General features: G+C 44.4%; 2 protein-coding genes across 13 annotated transcripts in view; both read left to right on the plus strand.

Moving 5' to 3' along the window:
* The window catches only part of LOC113994209 (E1A-binding protein p400), a 46764-nt gene extending 42519 nt beyond the window's left edge, over positions 1 to 4245 (plus strand). For all 12 annotated transcript variants that reach the window (XM_039378891.1, XM_039378892.1, XM_039378894.1 and 9 more), the window contains 3 exons: positions 437 to 598; positions 1319 to 1396; positions 3218 to 4245. In XM_039378891.1, coding sequence (XP_039234825.1) covers positions 437 to 598; positions 1319 to 1396; positions 3218 to 3490 — 513 coding nt within the window. In that variant the 3' untranslated portion in view covers positions 3491 to 4245. The remainder of the gene's footprint in view (positions 1 to 436; positions 599 to 1318; positions 1397 to 3217) is intronic.
* A 1619-nt stretch (positions 4246 to 5864) lies between these two features.
* Positions 5865 to 14612, plus strand: NOC4L (nucleolar complex associated 4 homolog). Its single transcript, XM_027732988.2, has 15 exons — positions 5865 to 5999; positions 6081 to 6204; positions 6293 to 6399; positions 6650 to 6757; positions 6893 to 7042; positions 7147 to 7246; positions 7536 to 7570; positions 7674 to 7724; positions 8271 to 8382; positions 9031 to 9091; positions 9637 to 9747; positions 11036 to 11199; positions 11560 to 11642; positions 12413 to 12526; positions 12832 to 14612. The coding sequence occupies exons 1-15, from the start codon at positions 5904 to 5906 to the stop codon at positions 12946 to 12948; spliced, it is 1533 nt and encodes a 510-aa protein (XP_027588789.2). The 5' UTR covers positions 5865 to 5903; the 3' UTR covers positions 12949 to 14612.
* The last annotated feature ends 3239 nt before the right edge of the window (positions 14613 to 17851 follow it).

Raw genomic sequence — 17851 nt, forward strand, 5'->3', positions numbered from 1 at the left:
GATTTCTCATGCCCCAAACAAAGATTAGGATTCCCTTTAGTCACTTCAAATATGACCACATGTGGAAAATTCCCAGAGATTTTCACTGCTTACAATACAATTTGTGCAAAATATACTTTTTCCTCAAATGTCATGTTCTCATGTGCCATGAGAATATCATGATCGTGAGAAGGCTATCTCAATGTGGCTTTTTGGAAGTACATTATTGTATGAATGCCCTGTGTAAGAGAGAACCTTTTCAGTAAATACATTAATTAGTTCTGAATACTTGTATGAATGGGTGAAAGCTTTCATCTAGTGCTCATTTTGTTATTACTAATCCTGGGAGGGTTTGGTTTTTTTCCAATGAATAAATGTAATTAATCTTGTTAGCTACATACCTGTTTTTTTAAATCTTTTGTGGTCATTGATGCCTTTTTTTTTTTCTCTTCTGCAGATAAATGCTCAGCAGGTTACGGTCCAAACCCAACAGCAGACTTCACAACAACAAAAAGTAACTTATGCTACACAACCTGCCATTAAAACACAGTTCTTAACAACTCCAATTTCCCAAACCCAGAAACCAGGTGGAACTCAGCAAGTGCAGGCCCAGATTCAGGTACAGGTAACACAGGTTTACACCATAAACTGTACTGTGAACTGGAGAATTGTAAAGATGACAGGTGAGGTAGCATTTTAGCACCCACTCGTATTAATTCTAGTCACACTTTCATTTAAATTGACTTTTTAATAAAATTCATTGGTGCTGAATATGTGCCCTTAAAGCAGGTCAGAGGAACTGTGAGCTGTAAGTTCACCTTTCCTCTTTGAAATAAAAAAATTAAGTCACTCCTTTTTATTAAGCAAGGGATTCCATACAGTGTTTACTAAGGAAAATTCATCCAGAGTTCTTCCTGTTTCTGACAGCCAAGCGTAGGTGACAGTTCACTTATTTTCTTTTCTGCATAACCGAATCAGTCTAACCAAGGAGAAAAAGAAGGGGGCTAGAAATTGGAAGCCTTGCTCTTTCAAAAGTATATCCCAGATAGTGTAACCCATTAGAACTCATGTGCTTCCTTCAATTTTATAGATAGGAGGAAATGAGTATGTTGTAGTTAAAATAGAAAATATGGCTTCTTCTCTTCCTCCCCTAGCTAAGTCCTTCAATTCAGTGATCTCAAATGTTTTACAAACATTCAGTCTCACTCTAAATGCCAAGCTACAACTTATCATGAACAGGACTTTGGAAGGGTTTTCACTTGGTAGCAGTTTTGCCAGTTTTGTTCTTTTAATAGTTTTTTATTTTGACCCAATCTTTCTTTATTTCATGTCACTACAGGTTGCAAAACTCCCACAAGTGGTCCAGCAACAGGCTACTGTTGCCAACATTCAGCAGATGGTTTCAGTTTCCCAACAGGTGGGTTTTGCACTTGTCAAACATAGCACTAGAAACGTGATCCTACTGAAACCTCATTTATTTGGAATGTTTGTGTTTTTCACCTTATGTGTGGCATAGGCAGTATTTTCAAAGCATACAGCAAGTGCCATTCTATAAAAATGAGTCTTCAATACTGAGTCAGCTGCCATATATTCTCTAGTCTCAAACTTTGGTAGGTGGTGCAATGTTTGTTCATCACTTATTTGTAGATAAGACAAAAAACAGATTTTAAAAAATGTTTTTTAGAGTTTGAAAAAATTTTTAAAAATTGGTTTCTGGTGGTGTATAGTCAAAATAGCAAATAACTGAACTAATGAGCACCATCTGAGCCTTTTCTACAAAAATTAGGACAAATTGAAGGTTACAAGTTGTTTTGTTCCAGTTCACAAAGCTGTGCCAAGTGCTTTGTAAAAGTCAGAACAGTGTGGTAGCTGTTCCAAATGTGGTCTGGTAACAGACGGGACTAGGGCAAGAGAAGGTCAGATGGTTTGGTTTCCCCTCCCCTAATTACCAGGCAGTTTAATTAACACTGTTCAGAACAATGTCATCCAGATCGTTGGCAACAGGCAGTTGATTGACAGGCATGATTTAACTTTGGATGGTGGATGAAGTTACTGCCTTCAGTGCACAAAACTCTGAGCCAGTCGGCTCTTAATCTCTCACAGTTCATTTTGCAGTGTTTTAGTGCAGAATAAAATCTGTGACTGTTTATCTTAAAATGATGATAAAGTGGTATAAGATGACTAATAATCACCTCAGATGTGAATGCTTCAAGGGCAAGGGAGACAGCAGGGCATAGAAACCTCATCAGTCAACACAAGTTGAGTTGTCCTTTGTAGTCAGTAAGAGCTCCTAGATCATTTTCAAAAGTCATCAATGTTGGCATAACTCTGGGGCTGTGGGAGTCTGTGGTAAAAAGACAAATAGTTTCCCTCTCACACACACCAGTGCCATCAGTGGCAGTAGGATTAGGCCATGATAAGTACTTTTAAAACTATGGTCTTGATGTGTATGTGGCATTCTTTTTACCTGCATTTTTAGTGCTTCCCACTGGATTCCTTTTGGATCAGTCAAGAGGTAATTTTTCTCCTGGAGAAGCCCTTGTAGCTTTGTTATGCTTCTGCATCTGACAAAGGCAGCTGAAGCTGCTCAGTTTTCATTACCTTGTCCTCTGAACAAGGAGATGTTGATTTTTTTTTTCCTCCCTTGCTCTGGATAGAGTTACAAAAATTAGATTTCTGGATGGAGTTCACACTGTTCTACCCTAAATTGGGAATAGAGACTGGCAGCTGTAGTCTGAAAGGGTAATGGCTGGGACTGGTGGGAAGCCTCAGTGGCTTTATTTATTGTCACAATATGGGTGCAGAGTCAGCATTTTAACCTCTTTGGTCCTGTGTCTGTCCCTCTGATCGTTTCCCTGTTCCTTCACTTCCACTTCTGCAGTACAGAAATTTTCCTGTATATTCAGTAGGGCTTCTGTACCTTCCATCTGTCTTCTGAATGTATCTGAGGGCATGTCATTGGATTTGCACTGCAGAGGTCTGAGTTACAGGCATGTTGGCTCTTAGTTCTGATTTATAAGGCTCTAGAAAATGTGACAGAATGGTGTTTCTCAGTGATCCCACAGAGCCTATGTTCCCAGAGTCCCTCCCAGCCTTCCTGCTTTGTTTAAGATGTTTGTCAGTTAAGAGAGAAAATACCTAAATGAGTAGGATTCCCTCTGTAGAGCAGAAATGTAATGAATGCTCAGTTTGATGCCAAACTATTCTTTTGTAATTGCCGTGTCATCCTGATGTCCAGGTACAGGCTCAGCCCCAAACTGTGACACTTTCTCAGACGACAGCAGGTCAACAGCAGGTTCAGGTGATCCCTGCAACAACTGCTACTGCTCAGGTCGTCCAGCAGAAACTGATCCAGCAGCAAGTGGTGACAACAGCATCTCCCCAGGTTCAGGCTCCAGGTGTACAGAACCCAGCCCAGACACCAGCAACACCTGAGGCCCAGAACCAGCAGGCGAAAGTACAGATGAGGACGCCGACTGTCAGATTAAAGGCACCTACTAAACCAAGTTGAAATAATGCAATAACAGGGAAAACAGCATTTCTCGTTTGCTGAAACAAGTGAGAAGCTACTCCAAACATCCAAATGAAGACAAACCGCCTTTATTTTTATTCTTTTTTTTGTAGCAGAAGGTTTCTTGCTGGTGAACATTTAAACATGGAAACTCATATAACTTCAGTGTATTAGCAGCTGTTTAGCACTCAAAGATGTCACTCTGTACAAGATGCATTCTGCCTGTGTTCTCTGTGCTCATTCAAACCAGACAAAGCAAACATTACTTAGGTCTAAATTCTGCCCGGCTTCTCCAAAGTGAAATGGTGATATGCCATAAATGTCAGTAAAATCCATCTGTGTTAACTTACCACACCTGCCCATAGGAATATGCAGCTCTTTGCTGTAGTTCAGTGTGTGCTCAGTATCCACAGTGAAGCCACACAAAGAACCAAGTGTGGCTGATACAGCACAGTATTTTCCATCAGTACAAAAGCTGCGTGGTATTCCAGAGGTAAATTCCTCTGAAAGACCTAACACAGATTTGAAGTGCTCCCTGCAAAGTTTAGCCAGTAAATGTGAAAACCTGTAAGTACATGTAATTAAAAAGGAAAAAAAAAAGTTTCATTCTCCATTTTTGTAAGTCTTTTAAAATGTTTGTTAGTAGTTTTGTGTACAGTTTATTGAATCACCCAACCTGTGTGCTCACGCTCATATTTCACTTTAAGATAATGGATATTTTAGGCATGTATTGAGTAAATACTGTGTTGATAGTAGTTGTGTATTGAAGTGTAGCCCATTCTTTTTTTTTTTTTGTAAAAGAATTGTTCAGTGGCTACAGCTAAACAGATGATCTGTAGCTGTTTCTCATGGGACTTCTGTCATGGAAAATCTCCAACTGATAAAATTTAATCTCTCAGCTTCATTCTGCTCTTGCAACATGTTTAAATGTTCAGTACTTTTTACTCGGCTTTCAGCTCGGGGGGTGGGGGGCTGGGGGAAGGGAGAATAGTGAAATTAAATCTAAGACTTAATTCTTCAACTGTGTAAAGAGTAAGATCTAACTTTTGTACTATTCTTTTACTAAAGCTAACGATGAATGTAACTTCAGGTGGGTATTTTGGATGTGAACAGAGCGTGGCCTCTTCCTCCAAATCAGTTTGCCTTATTGTTACGGAGAAAAAAAAGAAGCAAAAAGCTGCATAGAACTGTGGGGGGTTTCTTTACTTTTCTTGCTTACAATGAAAAACACTTTGCAAACAGCACTGAGTGAGGAATCAAAAAGCTCTTGGTGGCTTGAAGGGATTTACTTTACTTTGGCAAGAAAACTGCGCAATGTGTAAAATCCAGACAAAATTACAACATTCCTTTTCTGAGATGATTTTAAAATTATTTTTTCCATTCTGTGATTTTTTACTCTTTTAGGAGGGCAGCCTAAGGCAAGAAAAGCCTTTTTTTCTTAAGGGCAAGAAAAGCATATCTTTTGTTTTTACGTCTGTATGTCCACACGTGTTGGTACCTGGCAATCCACGTGGCTTAAACGGGAAGGAATACCCACCAGCTCCTCTTAGGATAGGTACAGCCCATTCTGTTCACATCGCGAATGTAAACATTGGCTCAGGCAGCGTTCCTGATTTTTTTTTTATTTTATTTTATAACCTCTTTTGTCCTGCATCATTTTTTTTTTTTGGACCCTCAGGTCTGCAAATACAAGGGCATTTGGTTTTTTTTAAAGCTGTTTTTGCATGCAGTAGTGTTCTCCTGACCCTGCCGAACCACCGGTGCCATTACCTGAACTCCTTGGCGAGCCACAGAGCTGGGATTGCTGGCAGTGGAGGAGTAGTTTAAAATGCAAAGCAATTGCAGTGGTAATGGATAGTGACACTGTGTACAGTATAGCCTTGCTCATCCAAAACTATTGCTTAGTTAGCCCCAGTTTTAAGTGTTTAGCTTTTATTATGTGCATGAACGTTGGGGGGGGGGGGAACAGTTCCAGCTGTTGGGTGCATCGTTGTGCTGGTCCGATTTTGTGTCTAAAGAGGCGATCGTTTCTTGTTTAGGTCAGTCGATGAAGATAAAAGTCACCTTTTTTTGTTCCCTTTTTTTTTTTTCTTTCAATTTTATTTTTTCCTTTTCGATGTGTCTTTCTCCCGGGAGAGCGTGTTAGGAAAGTCAACCTGTACATAAAGTGATGAGCATTTGTACTCGACCCAGTAGGATGATAAGGAATAGTGCTGTATCCTACCTGAAGGTGTAATAAAGTGTACATTTTTATACCGCAGCCTCGCCCTGCCCTTCTGTACCGGGGAGGGAGGGGGGCTCGGGGTGTTTCCCCTCACAGAGGGGCCCGTGGGCGGGAGGACGGGCCGGCCCCGGCCCCGCCTGCGGGCGGAGCGGCCGCGGCTCCTCCTCCTCCCGGCCCGGCACCCTCAGCATGGCGGGGGCCGCCGCGCTCGCCGCCAGCCTGGAGGCCGTGCTGGGCAGCCGCTCCAACGCCAACCGCGTCTTCGAGATCCTGGAGCCGCTGGCGGTGCGGGACGGGACGGGAAGGGAAGGGAGCGGGGCTGTGGGGGGAGCGCGGCCGCGGCTCAGACACGCTTTTCTTCCCCAGGCCCAGGAGGAGGAGGAGGACATCGTGAGCGCCGCCAGGACCTGCAGCCGGCTGTTCGGGGCGCTGCTGGAGCGCCGGGAGCTGTTCGTGGGGCCGCTGCCCGCCCAGGACGCCGCTCTGGCCGGTGAGCCCGGGCGGGCGCTGCCCAGGGGGTGGTCCCGGGGCAGGCGGGCCCTGCCCGAGCCTCAGGCGTGTCTGTGTCCCACCCGCAGATCGGTACAGCGCCGAGGACAAGTACAAGATATGGATGAGGCACCGCTACCAGGACTGCGTGGGCTGCCTGGGCGAGCTGATGGGGCACGACGCCTTCCAGGTCAAGGTGAGTCCTGAGCCCGCTGCTGACACGGGGGGTCCCTGGCGATTATCGCCCGATATTTCGGTGTGGGAGGGCAGGCAGGGCTGTAGGACATCACCTGTGTTCCAGCTCACCTCTGCTCACCTGCGGGCATGCAGCTTTCTCGGGGAACAACATCCTAGTTCATTCTTTCTCCTTTTGAATTTGCCTCCTTTGGGTCTGACCCCTGGTGTCCTTACTGAAGTGGGGGTTTTGTGTGTTGTTTTTTTAAAAGGAATTGTCACTCTGCACCCTCATGAAGTTTGTTGAGTTAGAGGCACAGTATCCATTGATCAAAATAGAGTGGAAGGGGACTTTGACTTTTCCTTTTGATCTCCTTAAGGTAAGCTGCAGAACTGACATGTTCCTCCTGTCAGTGACCTGATGGCTTCATGTGCCCTCAGCCACCTCAGCTCTCTCTCTGCTCCAGTGCTGCAAGAGACTGACACGGTGCTTTCCTTTACAAACCCTTTGTTAGGTGGTCGTTGATGGTTTGCTTCCTGTAAATGAGGATGCTTCACTCCTGATCTCTCGCTTCCAAGAGTACATGGACTACGATGACGTTCGGTACTTTGTCATGAAGGCAGTCACTGCCAATATTGGACAAGTCATGCAAAAGACAAAAGAGGTAACAAATTGTTACTGGAGAGGTGGCTCTTGATTGTATATTTTTTGCCTGAAGCAGGAAGATACTAGTGGTTGATATGTTTATCTGTTTGCTTTTTTTCTCAGAGGCCGCTGCCCTTTTACCAGCAGAACGTGTTTTCCCTCATTTCGCCCATTAACATGCCAAACAAAGAGTCTGACATGGTCAAATTTATGGTGAAGCAAGGTTGGTAAGCTCAGCACGATGAACTGTGGGTGAAAAGGAAAATCACATTTAAGTTTTTCATTGTGTAAAGTTTGTTAATGAAGAATGTCTGGTTCTGTGATCACCATGATTCTGAACAGTGTCAGAAATCCACATTCCTCAGTCTACAGAGGGGTCTGTCATGGCCTTGTATCAAGACAAGGACACAAGCCCAAATTTTTAGGTTATTAAAGGGCTAAGGAAAAAAGGCAGATCTTAATTTTTTGAACATCCATTTCAAGTTCAACATCTGTCTTCTCTGTCTCCTTAGAAAATCGTGAGGAATTGAAAATGTCAAAGCTGCAGGTAACTGTTCATTTGGTTCTTCAGAATTGAAATTGTATCTATTTAAAATAGAGCTTTATCTACACCAGCATGTTTTACTCACTGTTTGCAATTCTCTTTTAAGGCACACAGGCAGGTGTTTCAGAAAATGTGGCTCACTTTTTTGAAACACAAGGTGAGTGTTGCTTCTGCCACTGATCTGTATCACTCTTTAATTAAAGGATTGCTGATCTTTAGCAATTGTGGCCATCCTTGCATGGAGCTCCTGGTAGGACCACAGTGTGCTTTCAGTGTCAGATGGGAGCAGCCCAGTGACCATTTCTGTTGGATCGTTCTGCCAAGAAACCTGATCTCATATATGGTTCATTTCTTCTCTTTACTCCCAGCCTTTTTTCCCCACCTTAAACTTGTCTGCTTATAAGAGTGACTTGCAGTGTAACAACTTCTCTGCACTAGCTGAAGCTTCCACAGCCCTTTTTATGGTGACTTTCCCTTCTGAGCTGTGATGACACTGTTACTTGTGAGCACCTGCCTCTTTGAATGCACTTGGTTGTCAGGTGTCACTTGTAAACTCTCCCATTTGGGAACTGCTGCTGGAAGCAGTTCTGTGTTGTCCTGGCACATTCCCTTTTGCTTGTGCCTTGCTTTCTTGAGCCACAGGTCGCTGTTACTCTCGGTTCTTCCTGCAGTGATTGTGTCACTGTTGTTTCATCCTTCACAGCTGCCCACTGGCCTTTACAAGAAGGTTCTTGTCATTCTGCACGACTCTGTCCTGCCTTACATGAACGAACCCACTCTCATGATGGACTTCCTGACGGTGGCCTATGGCATAGGTGAGTGAGAACAGGCTTTTATCCTTTGTCATACATACCTGCAGCAGGGGACATATGGATTTGGAAGCTCTGCTGGATGCAGCACCACGACCTAGAGGATGGAATAGATGTGCTTTTGGCTGGGATGTAGCAAAGGAATTAGGGTGAACTCCATTGTCCCTGAAAGTGAGATGATTTTACCTGTGTTTGTCAGTGTTGTTGCCCCTTGTGCATAAAGAAAATTTTATTTAAGACTTTGGGAATAGTAGAATACTGGACTGATTTATTTTAAATATAGAGTTCAGCCAGCACTGCTGATACCTGGGCTGCATCCAGACACAAGATGCACAGATTCCTATAGAAATGTCCTTTCTGAGGAGACCTCTGCTTCTCCAGTGTGGCTTTGTTTGGGATTTAGAGGAGCACATTTTTGTGTCTCAGTCATTCAGAGATTTTTCTCCTAAACTACAGCTTAATCTCTGTAAGAAACTTGGGAGCCTCTGGAAGGTTGTAGATGAAATTGTTTCACCTTTCAGCCATCACGCTGGCTCTAATTTCAGGTACTCAGCTTTGTGTTCCTTCTGGGAAGGTTTTATTATACAAACGATTGGAAGCTGATTTTTTTTCTGATTGTTTTTATTGTGTTGATTCCTGCCTGCTTCCTTACAGGTGGAGCAATCAGTCTTCTAGCCCTAAATGGATTGTTTATTCTGATTCATCAGCATAATTTGTAAGTAAAAAGAACATACTGTTTAAAGGAACATGGGGGTTTGCATTTATATCTTTATGTAAGAGGGACTGAAATGGATTCGCCACACCTTCAGGCTTAGAAATTCCCCAGTGAGAAAGCCAAACTCTGCCCAAGAGGCTCAGCTGTTTGGATGCTGAGCTCTTTTGATAGTCTTGACTCCTTTTACAACTGAGCCTAAATATCCTCTTCTGCAGACTGTGGTTGCTCAGCACTGTAAAATCAATTTCCATTGATTTGATTACTTAGTGAAGCCATATCTTTGGTGTCCCTTTCACTGGATCCTGTACCATTTGCAGTCAGTGGACATGGCTTCACAGCCCAAAAATGGCTGGGCACTGCAAGAGCCATAAATTCACCTTACAGCTTGTTTTCAGGGGACTGTAGAGAGAAGCCTAAGAGAGCTAAACAGAGCAGAGCAGTGATCTGGAGTAGTCTTTCATTAGTGAAAGCACAGAAACCTTTAAACACGGTGCAGTCCCCCTGTGCACCACTAATGGATGTTGTATTTGCCTGTTTTTTAACAGGGAGTATCCTGACTTTTACAAAAAGCTGTACAGTCTGTTAGACCCTTCCATATATCACGTGAAGTACCGAGCTCGCTTCTTCCATCTGACTGATCTGTTTTTGTCTTCATCGTAAGTAACATCTTCATTATGTTTGCTCACATATTTTCCTCCTGCTTTTCTGTTGGCCAGAGTCTGTTTTTGAGCAGTCCCCCACATGTCTGGATATAATGTATTCAGTGTGCTTACTGGATCAGGTTCATTTTTACCAAGAAAACCGAATCCAAGAGTGTTATTGTAGCGTTGTGTAATTTTTCATGTGCTATTTCTGAAGATTTGCCATGCAGCCATACAGTTTCAGAAAGGAAAAATTGCAGTTAGTTACCAGAGTTTGAGCTACAAGTGCTTATGGATTTATTTTGATCTGTGTTCCACTTTGGCTGAAAATGATGAATTCTCTGTCTTGTCTTTGCAAATATGGAAAAGTAAAATTTGCAGGCTTTTTATAGATTATAAAGCTGTTCATAAATTGATGGCCTTTTGCAGACACAGAACATTGAGATGTAAAGTGTTTGACAGTCTGTCTTGATGCTGTCAGTTCATTGTACACAGGGAAGAAACTAGATAAGCAGCTGGTCATATAGTTGCCATCATCTGTTATAAAACAAACCAAGAGTAACACTTTACAGTTCAGCACTAGGCACTTAGTATCCAACCCCTTGTATTCATGGTGTACTTTGGAGAGAGTGACAAGACCTGTGGGGTGGCTTTGCTTGTGTAGTGAGCCATTGAGCTGAAGGCTGAGTGGCTGAAAATTGTCCTCTTTCATCCCAGTTCTTCTGACCTGAAGAAGACGCCTAGATGAGCTGATTGCTGTTAGAAATTTGCATTTTTACCATTAAAAAAAAAAAAAGAATTATCCTGCACATTTACATTACAGCAGCTTTATGTTCCCATTAGCAGCTGCAGTGCTTGCTGTAGTCCTGGAAATACTACATAAATTTAACACCGTGGTCTTTGCATTAATTAAATCAGCAAAATGACATTAGAAGAATATAATTGAGGTTGCCTGGCCAAGCACTCAGAAGTTTATAAAAGGACTGAATAAAGTTTGCCATGTGAAGGGCTGTGTACAGGAGCTGTGCTTGGCCAGTGCCTGGAGTGGTGCCATGGTTCTGGACAGAGTCTGAGTGATTTGAGGTCATTCATGCAGTGAGTGTAAGTGCCCCCAGATTTGTTCCAGAGAGCGCACAAGACCCTGTATTGCCGCTTGAAACCATTTTGGGCTACTCCATAGCCCAAAAAAATCCGAAGAGCCCCACTGATCTTTACCCTGCCACGCTGTTTTGAGGGGGGTGAAGCTGCTGTTTCCCTTGTCAGGACTTTACCAAGCTGCTCCCCTCTGCCTGCTCTCCCACAGTCACTTGCCAGCGTACCTGGTGGCAGCGTTCATAAAGCGGCTCTCCCGGCTGGCCCTCACGGCTCCTCCCGAGTCCCTCCTCATGATCATTCCCTTCATCTGCAACCTCTTCCGGAGACACCCCGCCTGCAGAGTGCTGGTGCACAGACCTGGTGGGCCAGCAGGTAAGAGGGGAGTGTTGTGTCATGCCTTTAGACAACATAAAGAGCAGGATTCCTGTAGAATCCCAGTTTGGAGGTTTGGAAGGATCCCTCTATCCCTTGAGTTTGTGGAAAGTCAGCAGGCTGCTGCTGTGATTTCAAGACTATTACAAATGCCCCCCATGCTCTCTAAAAGTAACATGGTTCTGTAGTGCTGCCAGGGGTGACTCAGGTCATGCTGGAATGTGCCGGCTTGTTCCTGAACAGTAAATGTCTTGGGAAAGAGCAATCCTGACTGCAGCACTGCTCTGGGCCTCTTGTGTTCCCTTTGGGTTTGCACACATCACACAGGATTTATTAGCTCTGTATCTCCTGTTTTCTTAGATATGTCAGAAGATCCATACATTATGGAGGAGAAGGAGCCATCTGAAAGCAGAGCTTTGGAGAGCTCCCTCTGGGAGATTCAGGTATGTCATCTAAAAATGAACATCTGCATCTGGTATGGGTCTCTTCCACCCTTGCTGCTTCCTTGACACACGTTGGCAGTGGGCAGCTCCACTCAGAAGAACATACTGACACGTGTCCTGCAAATGAGTTGAGTTCCTGGCTGATCTTTTGGTCTGCATTGTTTTCTGTCCTAGCAAATGATTCCATACACTGGAGAAGTTTTACATGCTATTTAGTAGGTGGCTTGTGAGCACACGTCTGACCATGCAGCTGAAAAGTGGGCAGCTAACAGCTCAAACAGTCTAAATAGCTGCAAATGTACCAGGCTTTTCATTTGCTTTGGAGGGGAGAGAGGAACTTGCTGAGCACTGATGGAAGTTAATTGGCTGCAGCCAGGTTATTCTGTAGAAATGGATAAGGGTTTTGAGCAGCAACAGGATAAGGGTTTTGAGCAGGAGCAGGAATCCCAGAGAGCCAGAGCTCAGATGTGGCACGAGAGCCGTGTGAGGTGGCAGAACTGGGTTATGCATTGGAAGCGTGGCCTGTGAATGAATCTGTCTTGAGCTGGGCGTGAACCAGGTGAGAGGGACCTTTGACATGTTTGAAAGATGCCTGAAATCGGGATTTCTTGAAGCTCTGTAGTAGCACAGTACAGTGAACTTGCCTCTGCCACAGTTTGATGTTCACTAAGCTCTGACCAGCAAAGGGCCAGACACCTGTGTGGGACTCCAGATGGATGTGTGTTACCCTGTACTTAATAGACCATCTCCTATTTGTCTTGCTTTTTCAGTCTCTCCAGAACCATTATCACCCAGATGTGGCCAAAGCAGCTGCTGTCCTGAATCAGTCACTGTCTGAGATGGAGGATGACGTATCAGGGCTCCTGGAGCTCTCAGGTTATGAGGTAATGTTACTGTGCCTCTGGGAATGACTGGAACCAGGTGGAAGGAGATTCTGGATACAGTAGCCATGTCCTGTTCATCTGCCTTGCTGCTGGGAGGGAGCTAAACTGACTTTTGGTTACCCAGAACCAGGGAAAACCAGGAAAATGTGTGCTAAATAACAGAGCATGAGCAGCAGTGGTGACAGGGCTGGCTTTTTTAAAAAACCCTATTTGCTGGATCTTTTAAGAGGTGAGAGTGAACAGTGGTATCCGGGTGAAGAGCTTATACTGAGTTTTGACAACATTTTCTATTTTTTATTTTGTAGCTTTTTGATAAAGAAGTAAAGAAAAAGGCTGCTGATGTGCCCCTGGAGTTTGAGCAAGTACGAGGTTTGTTTGGGAAGAAAAATGATATTTTTGCAGAGCACTTCAGTTTAGATTGATGCCATCTCTTACAAACACACCCGTGCAACTCCCTGATCTTAGGGACACTCACAGAGCTCCCGTGTGCTCTGCAATCCTTCCCTGTGATGGAGCTGGACTGCTTGGCAGAGGTGCAGCCTTCCTCGGTGACCTTTGCCACTACCCCTGGATGGACTTCCCTGCGTTTCTCACGCTTGCAAACTGCTGCCACCTGGTATTTGGGAGGGATTTTTCCTGGGAGCAAGCTTTTCTGGACTGGTTCATGGCTGGGGTTCCAGCCCTTCCAGAGCTGCTGGTGCTGGCTGTGACCGGTGCCTGCATGGACAGATGTCTCACTGCTGTTCCATGGCACTGAGAGGAACTGCAGTCTCTGACTACTCTTATTTTTCAGATGTGTTGCTTTTATACTAGAGCTGACAACCTGTTAGTAGCAAGTGACTTCAGCACATAGCTGTAAACACCTGATGATATTCTGATTATATTTTTATATGCATTTTTAAGCTCAAGTCTTCAGAGGGGTGTTTAGCTTCCTTGCACTTGTCTTACTACTCCCACGTTCGAGGCACTGAAAGCTCTGCTTTGTCAAACAACTCAGATGATGCTCAGTAATTCTGTCTGTGGAGTGGTGCTGGTGTTCCTGCATGTACATCCATCTCATGCTCTAAGGTTGATTAATTCCAAATGCTCATGAGCTTTGGAAATGAGCATAATCCTGGAGACTGCTGTAGCCAGGGAGGCCAGCTGATGTGCAGTGGGAGGCTAATCCTTGAGTTTTGCTTCAGAATGATAAGCAGCTTGGTGTGGTTTTGCTTGCAGCCTGCATGTGTTGTAGGAGCTCTGGCCAGTGTGTATCCAGTTTTAACTAGTCCACTGACACTAGGTACTTTTGTTAATTTGGATTTTTCATATACTTCCATATTTCACGCAGAAATTCCATCTGATAGGATTTCTCCCCCCCCAAGGTTTTAAGTTTGAGATAAACTCCTTATTAACAAAGTCAGGACTGTTTTTTTAAACTCATTTTCAGCAACTTAATTTTACCTCTTTAGATTTAAACTTTGCTTGTATAACTTGAAATCATATTTTGTGGAGGAGTCAAGAAAGTGGAGGCCAAGAAATCCAATTTCTGGCAGAGAACTCTGTTTAAGTCAAGGAAAACTGCAGCTGTCTTGGAGACACTGAAGTGTCACATTTTCTTCATCCAGTTTTCCTCATGCTTTCCAAACAGTGGAATGTGTCTTTAGACTGCAGAGCTCTACCTCTTTTTTTTTTTTTTTTTTTCTTTCTGGTGCTTTTGAATTCAGGTGGGGTATTTTTGAGGATTGAAATTTTTTCTCTTTTTTTTTAGAAGTCCCACTCTTTGTTCTCTGGTGAAAAGGCAACCCTGCCTCCTCCCTGGCCAGCCTGCTTTTCTTTTTTCTTTGACTTTTGGGATCTGAGGTAGGAAGGCAGAATGATTGAGATGTAGCTTTCAACTTGAGAGACCTCAGTTCAGGTTCAGCCAAGCCTTGTATTTCAGCTCTAAGATGTATCTCCCTCTGTCAGGGTGTGTTGTATGTATGGGTTTGGTAAACATTTTGAAGGGCTCTGCTATAGGTATGAGGACCACATGGCTCGCTTTGAAAGAAGTATGTCAGTGTATCATCTTTCAGATGAAATAAATGAATATATTTAAATGAATGAATACCTTTCTCTGCATATTTTGATTCCACTCAGGTTAGCCCAGGTATATCTGTCTGTAGTTACTGGTGGGCTGTATCATTCATATCTGTCATAATACACTCAGGAGTGTTGGGGTTTGAATGCACAAATATTACACCATTTGGGCATGGGGCAAGTCTGGGGTCTCATGGTGCTGAAAGTGAGGGAGTTTGGTTGGGTTCTTCAGTCTGGACAGAGGGTAAGCAGAGTCTGTCAGCAAGGCATCCAGAGGGCTGAGTGAGCTGGGGACCTGCCTGTCACCCCCCTGTTTGGGGTCTCCTGGCACCAAACAGGGATACCCTACATGTTGGGCAGATTGAATTGGTTGGGAGTACAGGAAAGCAGCATCCTTCTGATGTGGCCTGCTGCTGTCCCATGGGCAGAGCCTTGTGTCCCTGACACCAAATCACCACAGACTAAAATATCCATACACCTAGAGAAGGGATGCCACTGGAAATGGATGCTTTCCCAGGAGGAAAGCTGCAAAGGCAACAGCATCCTCAGTATTTTACCAGCCATGGATCCTGAGTACCACACTGCAGCTGGTGATTGATTGGAGCAGGATGCAATTTATGTTTTCCAGTTCGTTCCCAGTGCCCCATGTGCTGCCCACAGCAGCTGAGACAGAGGGTTGGGCTGACACTGTGTGTTTTCAGATCTCAGCATATTCCAGTGCTGAGCTGGAAATGCTGTTAGCACTCTACTTGAAGCATGTGCAGCTGACCTGGAGTGACTTAATTATTTTGTGGTGATGGTTGGCAGTCCCAGCACAGTCCCACTGTGCTTGGTGCAGACAAGCAAACCAGACAGCTCAGAGGAGCTTACAGCTTGAAGCCTGGGTGCACTTTAGACAAGCCTTGAAGGTCTTCCAGAGACTTCACCCCCCATCTCTGATGCTGCACTTGCCTGAGCAGCATTCTTAAACCAGCTCTTTGGTGGAGATAGCTTTAAGCCCCTGCCTGTCCTTGGAAAAACATTCCACCGGGTCTTTCATCAAGCTTTTATCTTTAAACTTTCACCCCTTTCCCCTCAATAGGGAGGCATCAGGAAAAAAATCAGCAGTTATAAATATTAAAAGTTTCATCTGCACAGAGTGAACAGCCCTTATCAGGCTGCACACCTGCTGCTGCTCCTGCTCTACAGGTCTCCACAGACTGTAGATTATAGATGCTTTAATCATGGGGTGTATTAACTGGAAGGCCAGATAGAAGTACCAGGCAGAGAGTGCATAAGTCACTCCTGTTATTATTTGATTTTTATCAGATGTGGGGAGGAGGGAGAGGGCTGTTCTGGGATTTGTTGTTGTTGGGTTGTTTCAGTGAGCATAAAAGATAGTTTTATGAAAACGTTGACATAGCCCCCCAGCCTCCCCACCCATCACTGCCTTGGTCCCCCACCAGAGGATAGTGATAAGGTCTCTATTGCAGTGGACTTTGGAGTGCCCTTGGTTTATTTTCCCGAGCTTCCATTCATTTAAAGGCCATTCAAAGTCATCCCAGACTGGTTGGAAAAGATAGAGTTGCTCATCAAGAGCACGATGAGATTTATCTGGGGAGTCAAAGGTTGAGGTGACCGTGGTGTTTGTGTTAATCAGCTTAGATTGTTACTTTTAAGATACTCACTGGGGGATAAAGGGAAGTGTAAATTTACATCTGTAAATAGATGGGAAGGTACAAACACCAGCAGGTCTGCTTGAGTAAAAGCAGATTTGCTTGCCTCAAGTGAAAGGATCTCTGCTCTGTACCTGTCCTCTTCCAGCACAGTGGAACGTAAGTACACTTGGCTGCAGGCTGGCAGTGGTCCTCCAAGAAATGAGACTTGTGAGTGTAAAATAACTCACTTTTCACACCACACATTCAGGTGTCTCAAGGGAGTGTTAGAAGCTGCTTGATACACATCCCCTGCCTGTTGTTTTAACCACCCTGGAGTCCATTCCTGCTCCTCTGGATTGCATGTAAGCTCCTCTCAGTGTACAGGATCCTGTCTTGGCTCCAAAGGGATCAGGTCCACAGGCTCCCAGGTGCTTAAATAAACAGTAAAAAATGCTTAGCCGGTCTGACCAGGTGCATCAAGGTGGTTTCACAGCCCTGAGATAGTGAAAGCTAGTGCAGCCATAACCCCTGTGTTTTCCACTACCTAATTTTGAAAAACAAACAAGCTCTCAGTTAATTTACAGCCCAGCTCAGGCAAAGAGGGCTCAGTTCAACTGACACCAGCCTTTTCCAGCGCTATCATAATCAATATTCATTAACTGAAGCCTATTGGACTTGGAGATTTACTGCTACTAATAAGCCAAGAGTCTATCTTTGTGTAGTTTATGAAGGAAGTTTGAGACCTGTTAATAAAAAGAATTGCTTTTCTGCAGTTTCTTTGCCCTGTCCCTGGGCCATGCTTGCATCTCTAAAAAGGCAGTTCTGGAGTTGTGTCGATAGAGCCAAAAGAGATAAAAACAGAGGGAAACTTCTCTTCAGAGCTCGTGGAAGGTACCTGCAATGAGTGTGTGGCCAGTTTCAGAGAGAGCTGTCTTGGCCTCCTGTAATCTTCCAAGCCACCATCCTGTATGTATGAGAGGAGCAGAATTTGAGCTGTTAGGTGAGAACATCACCCGCTCAGCAGCAACCCTGAGCTCTCTGACCACTTTCCTTGGGTACCTGGAGCATTCTCTGTCAGGCACGAGCACCCAGTGGAACCCAGGGAGCTCACCCTGTATTTCATAGCTGGGGGTATCTGCCAGCAGTGGCCACGAGTTCCTCAGGGGCTGCAGTGCCAGCCTTCCTCTTCCAGAGAGAGAAACCCCAGCAGACAGGATGCTCTGGCTGATGGTGCACACAGAGGTGTGAACATCAGCTCTGTCCTAACAGAGTTAAGGACTGCAGACTCCATGTCCTGCTGTTTATCCCTGTTTTGTAGATAAACACACAGAGTGAGCCCTGTCAAAAGGAGCAGACTGCAGGCCTGCTGATGGAGCTGTGCTTGTGCTAAAAATAACTGATGCTTCAGTAATGCCACGAGTTACCCGGATTGAGGCTGGAGTGTGTGAGGAGAAGCATCAATCACAGGTGGGTGTGCTTAACTTTTATCAAATATTTAGCTGAGTGACAAAGTGCATTCTTGGGTTGCTCTTGGAAAAGAGTGTTGGGCTCTGAGACACAAAGCAAATGAGTCACATCCCTTTGCCTACACCAGTTTCCTGCAGACTGAGTGAGGATTTACATTTTAGTC

The sequence above is a fragment of the Pipra filicauda genome, unplaced genomic scaffold (genome assembly GCF_003945595.2).
Source record: "Pipra filicauda isolate LSUMZ 115617 unplaced genomic scaffold, ASM394559v2 scaffold14_size4853619_pilon, whole genome shotgun sequence".
Taxonomy (NCBI): domain Eukaryota; kingdom Metazoa; phylum Chordata; class Aves; order Passeriformes; family Pipridae; genus Pipra; species Pipra filicauda.

Coding starts and splice junctions, on each gene's coding strand:
- NOC4L (XM_027732988.2), top strand. CDS start 5,904: ATGGCGGGGGCCGCCGCGCTCGCCGCCAGCCTGGAGGCCGTGCTGGGC. Junction 9,748..11,035: donor GATCTGTTTTTGTCTTCATC/GTAAGTAACATC, acceptor GCTCTCCCACAG/TCACTTGCCAGCGTACCTGG. Junction 12,527..12,831: donor TGGAGCTCTCAGGTTATGAG/GTAATGTTACTG, acceptor TTTATTTTGTAG/CTTTTTGATAAAGAAGTAAA.